Here is a 13,205-nt window from a genome sequence, read left to right as displayed (position 1 = left end):
CTTAATGTGCCAATTGAAATGCATTATAAACATGGTGCATAGAGTTGTGAATATATCTTTTAAGTGCAACTCCCTCCCTGTCAAACTTTATATGACTTCTGCTTAAAATGGTTATAGATATTGTATCATTCCATGTCCAACAGAGATTGCACACATGCATACCAATGTCAACATCTACAAAACATTGTAAATCTTATCTGACAATAATCCTCAATATTAAACACAGCGCACAGTTTCCTAAGGTTTATATTTTTTATTGAACCCTTATTTAACTAGGCAAGTCAGTTAAGAACAAATTCTTATTTACAATGACGGCCTACCCCGGCCAAACCTGGACGACACTGGGCCAATTGTGCGCCACCCTATGGGACTCCCGATCACGGCCGGTTGTGATACAGCCTGGGATCAAACCAGGGTCTGTAGTGATGCCTCGAGCACTGAGATGCAGTGCCTTAGACCACCACTGCGCCACTCGGGAAACACACATGATTGAAGTACAATGAATTCCAAACAGAAAACAAGAGAAAAATGTGAAGCTGAAATATAAAGGGGATATATTGGAGGGAGGTCCAAAGAGCTGGGTGTATGAATGTCCTGGTGCTGGTTGTCTCTACTCTAGAGAGAAGTGCAGGCCCAGTACCCCCACTCCTCCAGTGCCCTGCAGTAGCTTGATGGCAGGGTCAAACTCCAGTGGCACAGTCTTGCTCTGCTTCAGGTCCTGCTCCATCTGCTATGTGCACAGACATGGAAACACATTCCAACAATAACATGGTGACAAACACCAATATAAATATACATGCAAAGAAATAATAACAAAGAAAGACATTATATCCTAACCAGACATTATATCCTAACCAACCAATAAAACCTCACCTCACCTCATAGGTTGATAACTCCAGGACCTCGCTGATGTCATCCTCCTGCTGTGACAGGGGCTTGTTGATCGCCATGGCAGCCTTGGCCACATCAGGCTGGCAATGCTTTTGAAGAATCTATACTTAGGAGGAAAGCAGGAGTAAAAAGTTAAGAGCAATGAGTGAAATGTTGTTGTGTTCATCTCTATGGATCATGTGTGTTTCTCCGGACATCCCTACATACCTGTAGTTCACAGGCTGCTTTCCAGGGCATGGCACTGGGTGGGGTCCTCCTCCTCCATCAGGTAGGGGTCAACACAGGCTTCTGTTCAAGCACACACACATGAAATGACAAACAATCTGCTGTCTATTGGAAAGCCCTTTGAGACTTTGCCTAAATGTAAACCCACCACAACATTATAATCAGTATCTAATTCATTCCCATCTCCAGACAGGTGAGTGTATGGGGTGAAATGGGAACACCCTACCACCTGCTGCACTGGGGCGGTGAATGAGGACTCGGCAGGCAGGATGGAGGCGGATCAGGTTGTAGATGAAGGGCAGTACCATGAGCAAGGCAGCAGGCAGGTCCTTGAGGGCCAGGTGGGACAGACCCTTGGCAAACGCTGCTACCAAGTAGACTGGCAGGTGACTTTGAGAGAAAGATGAGACACAATGGACAAAAGGTGTTGTTGACTGTAAACAAATTTACAGCAAATGTGAGGATGAAATGCTAGTCATCGATAGTTAATGGAGTAAGCATGAAAGAGAGGTCTACTCTCTTTCAGTACAGCATAGCATCCACTGAGATTGTCTTCTATAGAACAGTCTATGAAAACAGACGATGGAAACCCAACTCGCCAACATCATAGGCTGCAGCCAGGAAGTTGATCATCAGTGTGGGATTGCTATGTGGGGCAGGATGGAGTCACAGAGGATCACCAGCACCTTCTTGTACATGCTGTTGGGTAACTATAGGGGGCGACAGACAGACATGAGAAGGAAAATGTTATTCTGGGCTGCAGACTCCAGTCCAAACAAGGTGATCTACATGTTATAGTTGACCTTATACCTTATACTTCAGAAACCCAAGCTACGACCGCTCAAAGGCACGCGTGTCTTCCTGATGGGAAGGAGAGATGATCATTACATTCACACTTACAGCGATACAAATACTTATCACCAGACACAAAAATGCAGTTTCTTGTAGTTGATAGGAGACTTAGCTTACTTTTAGTTTGGCTGCTTTCCAGTCTTCGTGTTTAGCTGTAGAATGAATCAAGGGGCAATAAAATCACACAATCAGTTAAGGCTAAGGCTGAGGCTGCGTGACTGAAGGTAACCGCCATGCTTCAAAGTAGTCTAGCCCAAATCCAACCAAACGTGCAGGCAATTATTTTATAAAGACTTCCATATGCTATTGAAACAAGTAGCCTTTTTCTCCCAACAACTTTCTTTCATTGTCCAGTAGCCAAAGGCATAATCCTAGTCATATTAGCAAGCAACCCATGCTCGTTGTTGCAACTTTAGATCTCCCTCCTTTCAACATTTCTATCGGATATTTTCATCTGTCACATGAAACCGCTCAATGGTGTTTTCCCGTTAATTGCATTATGGAATGAACATTTGTGAGTATCCTACTGCCTTGTGCTCTGCTTTTAATGTGAAGAAATAATTTTGGGGTGTAGCCTAGGCCTACTGGTTGTATGAATTTGGGATCTATCATCCCACAACTGTACCAGAGTCTGTTTGGAATAGGCCTTTTCTTTCTCGCACAGAACGACAAGCTGACCAATAGGTCAACTTTTCTACTATGGGGGATAGCAGATTGACATATGCTAGTGATTTTGCTGTTCATTACATCATTTAGGCTAATAATATAACTCAATCATTGTTCGCAAAAGACTGCATGTCTGTGTCGTGCTTATATTTGTGATTACCTACTGTTACGGACAGAAGTTTGTTCTATAAAGTGTCGAAGTTTATGAGCTACACAGACAATGACATCCGATAATGGCCGCGGGGAGGAAGGAGCAGCAGCTACGTAAAAAATGTCAGAATCCAACACATGCCCCGAAGCTTCAGGTGTTTAGCTATTGGGAAGAGGCGTCCAGAGAATTTTGCATCTCTGCCACTCTGATAAGTTAATGGCACCTTTGCACTCTTGAGCCCCTTGCAGTAACAATGGAATAACATGGCCAATTTCTAATTGTTGCATACAAGTTACAAAAAATGATTTGTTATATTTTAATATATAGTAGAAGAGCACAACAGCAGGCTGGAAGGGACTGACCTTCCTGTTAAACCAGGAAGTTGGTGAGTTCTCACTCCTGGCTAGGCCTGTTAACATTGGACAGTAGAGTGAAAACGTTGTTCAGGTAAATGGCCATCACTGCCTGAAGAGACAAGACCATTCTAAACCAACAACATCAGTCAGACAACACAGTCCAAAACTTGAGCGAAGGTGTTGAGCACAGGTCAACCGAGGGGATGGAAGAGAATAGAGTGAAGAATGTTTTACAATAGATAACCACTATAAAACAGACAACTAAACAAGCTACGATAAACCATCTCATTTAGAACCTCCAATCACAGACACCAGTCCTATTGGGGCTCACCCCTTTGTTTCTGTCCATCACCCTGCTCACGTCCCGCGGACGGAGCTCAAGACGTAGTGACGCACATCCTCCATATCTAGGTAGTCCTGAAATCTGGAGATAAGAAGTGCCATATCGTCCTCCTGAGAGAGCAGCCACTCCACCACTGCCTGTTCACAGAGCAATGGATTGCTACAGATGGACAAAATCTAAACGTTTCAGGTGTGGCTCTGTTAGTAGAGCATGGCGTGACTCAGTTAGTAGAGCATGGCGCTTGCAACGCCAAGAATCATGTGTTCAATTCCTGCTGGGGCCACCCATACTAACAATGTATGTACGCATGACTGTCTGCTGAACAATTATGTATATAATATCATTGCTGCTAAATGGCATAAATACAGGTGGGTCCAGTTTCAAACTTGCCTCTTTGGTATACCAATGAACCCTAATGACCTCTTAAATGGTGTAACATTTGTGCAAGGCAACTAACATGTAGTATTTCATTGAACCCCCTACCTGGATGAGTTTCCTTGGGAAGCTGTAGTGTTCACTCCAGTCCAAGTCATGGAGGGGGAACTTCCCTTCCGTGGAGGCAAACTTCATCAGTGAACACAGGGCACTCTCCTGCATTGGAGCTATTTGACCAAGAAGGAGAGTGATGGAGTGCTGCAACAAATGACCTGGCCTTCACAATCACCTGACCTCAACCCAATTGAGATGGTTTGGGATGAGGTGGACCGCAGCGTGAAGGAAAAGCAGCCAACAAGTGCTCAGCATATGTGGGAACTCCTTCAAGACTATTGGAAAAGCATTCCAGGTGAAGCTGGTTGAGAGAATGCTAAAAGTCATGCAAACGGTGGCTACTTTAATTAAAGAAAAATAAAATATATTTTGATTTATTTAACACTTTTTTGGTTACTACATGACTCCATTTGTGTTACTTCATAGTTTATGTCTTCACTATTATTCTACAATATAGAAAATAGTTCAAACAAAGAACAACTATTGAATGAGTAGGTGTGTCCAAACTTTTGACTGGTACTGTACAGTTACTCTGTCAGAATTTCCTCATGGGCGAGGATATTGTACATTTAATCAAAGCATATTGACTTGTTTTTAACTAGAACAGAATCATTTATTACTGACTTTTTCCAACATAACAAGTGGATGTGCTGTACCTATGTCTTCTTTGGGCAGTTGCCCAACATACAGGTCTCCCCTCTAGCGGTTCTGGGGGAGTGCCCCTGTGACCAAAATTTTGGACCCCCTTGTGGCCCCCCTAAATGTGGAGCATGAAATAATTTTTACATAACTAATGCCTGCAGTGAAAACAATATGACAACAATAACTTCTAATGTAACTGGCCCCTCTAACAGTACAACTGGCCAAAGCTTGGCCCCCCCAGTTGAAATGGTCTAGAACCGCCACTGCTAATGAGCAGAACAGCTTACTACATCCATTGATCACACAAACAACTTTATTCTCTTTGACTGAGGATGAAAGTGAAGAATGTGCATTGATATCGAATATGGATCGTCAATAACCAATACAACTATCAGGGCAAAATTAATATGGGGGTCTGATTAACTAGCTTTCAAAACGCAACGATAACATGGACCACAGAACGTTTCTGTTTAGTTACATACCCGAAGATACTCAATAACGTCTTACACATCGTTGGCATGTTTCCTGCTCTAAATAATAATTTGCGTCCATTTGGGGTGTTTTTATACCATCTTCCGAACTCATCTTGCGCCTCCGAAGTTGTCCTCTTGTTTTCAGTTGTGGATCCTATAGACGTAGTTCTAATTTCGCACCCTTGCGGTCGGTGGGCATATCGTGCTGGGCATGGACAAATAATATTCTAAATATCTCAAATATTCTAGAAGTACTGTAATGAAATATACTTCCATAATTGATTAACATTATTATCAAATACCACAATTCATTTCATGGCATCCCATCATAGACCTGTCTGTCTTCTCAAGCTGTGTTTGTTTTATTAATGCTTCCAGCTAACAAATCCTCCAAAATACAATGTGTTAAAGATTACCACTGGAAAGGAATCACGCTCAATGGTTTAAATTAAAGAACAAAATGTTTATTCAAACGTATTATGTAAAATCAGTGGCATTATTGACAATGCATTTCCATAGCAAAACAAAAGCTCATTCTTGAGAGATACAGCAAAGGGTGTCTTTCTACTCGCTGGAGACTTCAAAGTGCAGAATCTGAACCATTACCCTCATCATCATCCTGAAAATTGAAACATTTTATGGGTTAAAGAAAAAAGAAAAAAAAGAGGGTGATGGCATCTCCCAAAAAGATAGTTTTATGACTCCTCAGTGTGAACTGCTCCTAGTTGATGATTAAGCTACTAATGTTGAACATTTTGTTGGACTTTAAAAAAAAAAACAGACAATTGAACTGGCAAATATTATTCTGTTGGATTCACCCACCTGCCCCCTGTCCTTATCCTGAGCCCCTTTTGCAGTGGCCTTAAAGTCGTGTATGGGCAGTGTGGCCATCCAGCTGGCCATGGACCCTTCCTGGCACTCAGTCTCCACAATGCTGGGGTAGATGTGTTCCTCCTTGAAGGCCAAGATAGCCTGCTCCTCTTCAGTCCACTCCAGGCACTCATGGAGGCCGTCCCCACCGAAGCGCTTGTTGTACCTGTCAAAGTGCACCTTCTCGAGCACCAGGCCCAGCCCAGGGGCCTTGGGTACATCAACCTTCTCCTCGCCCCAGCTTCGCTTTAACACCTCATCCCCAGAATAACCCTTCACCACAGCTATCACCAGGCCAATCATTTTCCGGATTTGATGCATCATGAAGCTCTGGCCACGCACGGTAATCTCAGCAAACTCAGCGCCGCCGCGCACAAAGGGCTCGCCACAGGTCATCTCTGTGATGTAACGGCGGGCGCTGGGGTCCCGCGCGGCCTTCTGGGAGGTGAAGTTGTGAAAGTTATGAGTGCCCTTGTAGCTGCCAAACAGACAATTTACTCTCTGCAGTGTCTCTGGCTCCAGGCGGAATGCAATAGAATTCTCAGTGCTATAGTCTTTTGGGGCGAAGGCCACAGTGGGGAGCATGTAGGAGTACGTGCGGGCATCACAGCTGTTTTTAGAATTGAAGCCCCCAGTCACTCGTTTCAGACCTACCGGGACAAAAAAAATATCACAAACTATGTGGAACCACACTGGTAACCAAAGTGACATAAGTTATTTTTTAGATTAAAAAAAGATATGTATATATATATATATATATATATTCAAAACAATAAGCAGAATAAACAGCATGAGACAATTAACAATTCCATTGTCATCCCACATCCAACATATTTTCACAAAAAGTGGAATCAATGACTTCCCAAAAGCAACCACCTAGACTTCAAGAACGTATTCTTAATTCTGACACCATGGGCTTCCTTGTGAAGGGTTTAGGCTTATCTCCAACACTTTTAACTGGAAGCAGTGCGATCTCACCCAGCACTCGGATCTGTGGTGGAAGATTGGAGTTGAGCTTTTCCTTTATGTCTTCAATCATCCATAGTTTTAGAGAGACCACTTGACCTGCTGCAGAAACACCCTGACAAAACAAATGGTGCTGATCACAAAGCAAGGTAATAATCCATTTGTGTTTGAGGCCACACACAGTGCATGTCTTATCCCGTGCATTCCATTACTTCAGGTATAAAACACAGGTATGTAAGACTACTTGCGCAAGGGACGCATTTGTGCTGACAGAAACTAAGCCCTTTCCATGTTTGTCCCCCATACCTTGTCCGTTCTTGCACATCTTTGGAATGACATTTTTTTCATATCATCTCCATGGTTGTCTGGGATGCACCCAGACTTAATCAGTGCTGTAACCAGCTCATCCTCAATGGTTTTGAACTGGGAAGATCCAGCATTTCTCTGAAACACAAAACAGATTAAGAATTTAGAAAGTAGCAATTTTGTTTAAAAACACATGGGATACGATTTATGGAAAGATTAAGAGGGTTAATACCAACCTGCATACCGTAGTAACCTTTGCCTGAATACGCCAAAAGCAGGACCACTTTTCTTTTGGGGTGTTTCCTCTCATCGCCAGTCTGTTCTACATCAGACTTAAGCTTCTTTCTGATGTGCTCACCCGACTCTCCATTTCCCTCCTCCACTCGTTTCACTGGCTTGTTCTGCACATTCCCTGACTCTTTACTCATTATCCACCTTATCCCTGCACACTTGTAAAGCCAACCTGATAAAAACAAAAAAATTGCCAGTGAGTGAAGGGATGTATTTCATTCAAGTTATGACATTTCAGTCCTGTTCATTCACTACCAGGGTAAGTGTGCACTCACACCTAGTTATTCCACGTATACAATTCCTTGATCTCAGATATGATTTTCAGATAAGGGGAGTGAAGATAACCAGACGGGAGGGAACAACTTTCTGAAATTAAATTCAGCCTTGGGCTGAAATCAATACTTGTAACCTTCACCATAGGTACTATGGTGAAGGTGGATCAGTACTAATCTAAAAGGTATGGATATGTAAATACAATACGGTTCATCACTACCTGTGACATCCTTCCAATAATGTCAGATCTACAGGACTAACGTTACCTGGAGGAGGTGCCAACAAATGGTCATCATTACTTGACCGCTTAACACGAGTTAACGTTAGAACGCCAGCTACTATAATATCGATGACATACTCAAATCGACTTTCCCTCGAACTAGTCAGCTAATTTAGCTAAATGGGCTTACCGTTGCTTTTGATACTCAACACTCGTGGACTTGCTATCAAGGCTCGAATTTTCTGCATTGCTCATGTCTTCATTGAATGTTAAGAAGTTTAACAAGCTTTATGATAATGTTAAAGTTCTGAAGATCAAAATAAGGAGATAGCTAGCTATCGTTAGTGATTCAGCTAACTAACTAAACTAGCTTCATCACAAGACATTTCCTATGGTTAACTAGCTAGCTACCATGACTAGCAATAACACTTTTGCTATAAGATGAAACAAATCATTTGCAGGAGACTCACGAGTGATCCACGAACAATCGTTAAATACACGCCTTGCTTATAGCACAAAGTCGGGAGTTTATCCAGTTACGACATTTGTACAATCACAAAAATGCAAGATGAAACCCTTTTACAAGTAGCTAGCTAACTACCGCTGACCAACACATGGACAAGATCAACTTTGACCTTTCTTCTTCGTGTGGCTTTCGGGCAAACTGGACTCCTTCTTCTTCTTCTTCTTCTTCTTCTTCTTCTTCTTCTTCTTTGGGATTTGTTTGGCAGATCGCGTCCAACTTTTAGGTTGCATACACCACCACCTACTGTACTGGTGTGTGGGGCCATTAACGGTCTAGCTACATTATATTTCCTTATACTTATACTTCCTTATACTTCCTTATCAAAAATTCAATTGGAGCCGAATTCCTGCTGTTTTTAGTCTATTGTGCCCCTCCCTCAAAAAAATGCTTATATATACAGTGGGGCAAAAAAGTATTTAGTCAGCCACCAATTGTGCAAGACCACTTCTCAGTTCCGATGCTTTATGGCTGATGTTTTGGTCACTTTTGAATGCTGGTGGTGCTTTCACTCTAGTGGTAGCATAAGATGGAGTCTACAAACCACACAAGTGGCTCAGGTAGTGCAGCTCATCCAGGATGGAACATCAATGCGAGCTGTGGCAAGAAGGTTTGCTGTGTCTGTCAGCGTAGTGTCCAGAGCATGGAGGCGCTACCAGGAGACAGGCCAGTACATCAGGAGACGTGGAGGAGGCTGTAGGAGGGCAACAACCCAGCAGCAGGACCGCTACCTCCGCCTTTGTGCAAGGAGGAGCAGGAGAAGCACTGCCAGAGCCCTGCAAAATGACCTCCAGCAGGCCACAAATGTGGATGTGTCTGCTCAAACGGTCAGAAACAGACTCCATGAGAGTGGTATGAGTGCCCGACGTCCACAGGTGGGGGTTGTGCTTACAGCCCAACACGGTGCAGGACATTTGAAATTTGCCAGAGAACACCAAGATTGGCAAATTCCCCACTGGCGCCCTGTGCTCTTCACAGATGAAAGCAGGTTCACACTGAGCACATGTGACAGACGTGACAGTCTGGAGACGCTGTGGAGAACGTTCTGCTGCTTGCAACATCCTCCAGCATGACCGGTTTGGCGGTGGGTCAGTCATGGTGTGGGGTGGCATTTCTTTGGGGGGCCGCACAGCCCTCCATGTGCTCGCCAGAGGTAGCCTGACTGCCATTAGGTACCGAGATGAGATCCTCAGACCCCTTGTGAGACCATATGCTGGTGCGGTTGGCCCTGGGTTCCTCCTAATGCAAGACAATGCTAGACCTCATGTGGCTGGAGTGTGTCAGCAGTTCCTGCAAGAGGAAGGCATTGATGCTATGGACTGGCCCGCCCGTTCCCCAGACCTGAATCCAATTGAGCACATCTGGGACATCATGTCTCGCTCCATCCACCAACGCCACGTTGCACCACAGACTGTCCAGGAGTTGGCGGATGCTTTAGTCCAGGTCTGGGAGGAGATCCCTCGGGAGACCATCTGCCACCTCATCAGGAGCATGCCCAGGCATTGTAGGGAGGTCATACAGGCACGTGGAGGCCACACACACTACTGAGCCTCATTTTGACTTGTTTTACGGACATTACATCAAATTTGGATCAGCCTGTAGTGTGGTTTTCCACTTTAATTTTGAGTGTGACTCCAAATACAGACCTCCATGGGTTGATAAATGTGATTTCCATTGATAATTTGTGTGATTTTGTTGTCAGCACATTCAACTATGTAAAGAAAAAAGTATTTAATAAGAATATTTCATTCATTCAGATCTAGGATGTGTTATTTTAGTGTTCCCTTTATTTTTTTGAGCAGTATATATATATATATATATCGTAACTGGACACTATATATGTATACAGTCCCAGTCAAAAGTTTGGACACACCTACTCATTCAAGGGGTATTCTACTATTTTCTACATCAGACCAAAGGACAGATTTCCACCGGGATCATGTTTCTTGGCCCAAGCAAGTCTCTTCTTCTTATTGGTGTCCTTTAGTGGTGGTTTCTTTTCAGAAATTTGACCATGAAGGCCTGATTCTCCTCTGAACAGTTGATGTGTCTGAACTCTGTGAAGCATTTATTTGGGCTGCAATTTCTGAGGCTGGTAACTCTCAGGAACCTATATCCTCTGCAGCAGAGGTAACTCTGGGTCTTCCTTTTCTGTGGCGGTCCTGATTAGAGCCAGTTTCATCATTGTGCTTGATGGTATTTGCGACTGACCTTCATGTCTTAAAGTGGTGGGGCAGAAGAGGGAGGTAATTTTAAGGCAGGATAGAGTGCAAAACACCTGGCAAAAAAATGCAGCGGTAGACAGCTGTGGAGAAAGCCAGGAGGAAAGAAGAAAAATGATGTAGGAGAAAACAAAATGGCATCTCACATCTTGGTTCAGGAAATAGAAAATAGATAAAAGAGGATCTCAATAAGCTGCACTGATTTTTGAGAGAGGAAGAGGGTGCCAGGCTTGGAGGTGGGGCACAATGTCAACTGGTTGGTAGGAGTGGCTAATGAATCCATTAGCAGGAAAGACATTTCTAAAGAGAACTACAAGGCTAGTCATTGGTTGTAGGGGAGATTGATGGTGAGCTACAAGAATAAAGCAGAAACCTGGGAGGATCAGGGTTTGTCTGAACTTGTACAAAAGGGAGGTGTCCTTTATGGTCTTCCACACAAAGAGCACCTCCATACTTTAAAACCTAAAATACTGAGCCTATACCTACTTATTTGGAAGATATATTCATAGACCTAGTTCTATACAAAGCTGAACCAATGAAGATCCTACCATTAAAGGTTTCTGCAAAGGAGGAAAATGTGTTGGTGAACTGTGATGACTTGTGTTATGGTTTGGATTGTTTCGCCAATCTCTGTAGAAGGGATGTAAAATCACAATGGATTTATTGTTTTTGTTATTGTTACCTTTGACTATTTTACAACCGGTATGTTCACTTCAATATTTGTTACCAAACAGTTTAAACAAAAGCATCTTATTAATAAATGTTTATTTGCCAGTACACACATTTTGGATGCCTTATTATTCCCTATGTTAATGCACTATCTATGTCCACTAGAGTGCAGTAGATTAGCACAGATATATGCCCATTGAAGAGTTAGGGCCAGAGGGCTCAATTCCATCAAACGTGCAAGGCAGCGGTCTATGTACATTTCTTCCCGGAGTCAAATACAATCACATAAAGGTTTTCAATAATGTTAGAACGCAAAGTAAACTCACCTAACAGATGGCAATTGTTTGTTGAGATAATGGCCATGACATTATATTTTACTGTGATGTGAAATCTACAACAGTCAGCGTGTCTGTGTCTCTCAACACTGATCCTGGGGACTCACTGTTTATGATGAATTGCCCTCCATTTGAACATCAATAAGACCCCAATAACCTTTAGCTTTTAATTAACCTTTACATTGTATTAAGTAATGTGCATTAAACATCTACTGCCATTTCAAAAAGGGTCTGGGACAAGTTAATTGGCAGATCGCCATAACAACCCCACATCAGCTGAACCATGTCACAGTATCTATAAATAACCACAATCTCAAGCAGACAATAGCCAGCTGCAAGAGACAGAAACCATCTCTTACTACAGTCCACACCCCTGTATAACTCACAACCAGGGACCAATGTCAATCATCACTGCTCAATTTTTCAAAGGCGATATTCTCACACACAACATTCTGTACAGACTAGACTTCTTGGGGCAGTTTCCTGGACACAGATTACGCATAATCCTAGTCTAAAAAGCATGTTAAATTGTGTATTGATCTAGCTTTTTATTCCAGGACTAGGCTTAATCTGTGTCCAGGAAACTGCCCCCTCGTGACAATGAAACAGAATGAAATAGAACTTTACAGGACTCTGCAACATCATTTCAGGTATTATTTTTAGCTGCCTGCTAATAGACACTGATATGGCCATAGATAGCCTATGGTTAATGGGGTGACCTGTGCTGAATCTATGTCCATATCTATCAGGCCATGGGACTTATCTCTCACAGCCCTAATAATACCAGTATCTGGGGGGAATCCATTGCAGACAGAAAGGCTAGTGATGTCATGACGACAGTGAGGCTCCAAGACACCTAAATAACTACATACAAGCACCCACACGTCATATCCTACTCCCTAATGAACATGTACTACCAACCAAAAATACTATCCACTGCTTGCTTTGTGTTGAAAGTGGGTTACTTTGTGCAAGGTAGCTGTTACTGCATCCTCTCCACTCTCTGACTATCATCTTCCTGTAGAGTAGGGGTTTCATCCAAGCCATTTACTATTGGGTGGTCTGAACATTACAGTAGGAGCCAGCACATAGTGGCTCACACTGGGGAGGCTGAGGAACTATTTAACATCTGACTGACGTGACCTTGAATGGAGGAGGCAGCCTCTCATGTCCAGGATTGACAGAACAACTATTGTGAGTGAGGGAGAAGTGACAGGTCAATGATTCACATGAGCAGAGTCAACGGTTTACATTTTTGTTAATTTATAGGGAATAGGGGACTCTTTAGAGGGATTCTCAAGAAAGAAAACAAGTAGGCGGCCAGTACGATGCAGAACACTTTGTTAAATATTTACAGATAACATTGACAAAGAATACATATACTGTAAGTAGGAGCAGATCAGCCCATGGTTTACATAACATCAGGACATACAACTGCAACG

The 13,205-nt window shown here is 43.0% G+C and overlaps 1 protein-coding gene and 1 long non-coding RNA gene across 6 annotated transcripts; both read right to left on the bottom strand.

Moving 5' to 3' along the window:
* Positions 1 to 371: 371 nt before the first annotated feature.
* Positions 372 to 4,141, bottom strand: LOC112230501. Of its 2 annotated transcripts, none has more exons than XR_006080709.1 (7): positions 3,968 to 4,141; positions 2,086 to 2,120; positions 1,927 to 1,977; positions 1,343 to 1,826; positions 1,099 to 1,179; positions 879 to 992; positions 372 to 730 (listed from the first exon to the last, which is right to left on the bottom strand). It is a non-coding gene; the product is annotated as an uncharacterized LOC112230501 (long non-coding RNA). The 2 variants fall into 2 exon arrangements; XR_006080710.1 differs by having other exon boundaries at positions 372 to 727.
* A 1,389-nt stretch (positions 4,142 to 5,530) lies between these two features.
* On the bottom strand, positions 5,531 to 8,798 carry LOC112230929 (tRNA pseudouridine synthase A). Of its 4 annotated transcripts, XM_024397332.2 has the most exons (6): positions 8,650 to 8,798; positions 7,467 to 7,693; positions 7,231 to 7,368; positions 6,937 to 7,039; positions 5,911 to 6,608; positions 5,531 to 5,707 (listed from the first exon to the last, which is right to left on the bottom strand). In XM_024397332.2, the coding sequence occupies exons 1-6, from the start codon at positions 8,768 to 8,770 to the stop codon at positions 5,669 to 5,671; spliced, it is 1,326 nt and encodes a 441-aa protein (XP_024253100.1). In that variant the 5' UTR covers positions 8,771 to 8,798; the 3' UTR covers positions 5,531 to 5,668. The 4 variants fall into 4 exon arrangements, with proteins under 4 accessions (XP_024253100.1, XP_042167434.1, XP_042167436.1 ...); XM_042311500.1 differs by having other exon boundaries at positions 5,531 to 6,608; XM_042311502.1 differs by having other exon boundaries at positions 5,531 to 6,608; positions 8,485 to 8,692.
* Between the last annotated feature and the right edge of the window lie 4,407 nt (positions 8,799 to 13,205).

Source organism: Oncorhynchus tshawytscha, linkage group LG33 (assembly GCF_018296145.1).
Source record: "Oncorhynchus tshawytscha isolate Ot180627B linkage group LG33, Otsh_v2.0, whole genome shotgun sequence".
Classification (NCBI taxonomy): Eukaryota; Metazoa; Chordata; class Actinopteri; order Salmoniformes; family Salmonidae; genus Oncorhynchus; species Oncorhynchus tshawytscha.
Note: the sequence above shows the minus strand (reverse complement) of the source record. Positions and strands in the feature narration are given on the sequence as shown.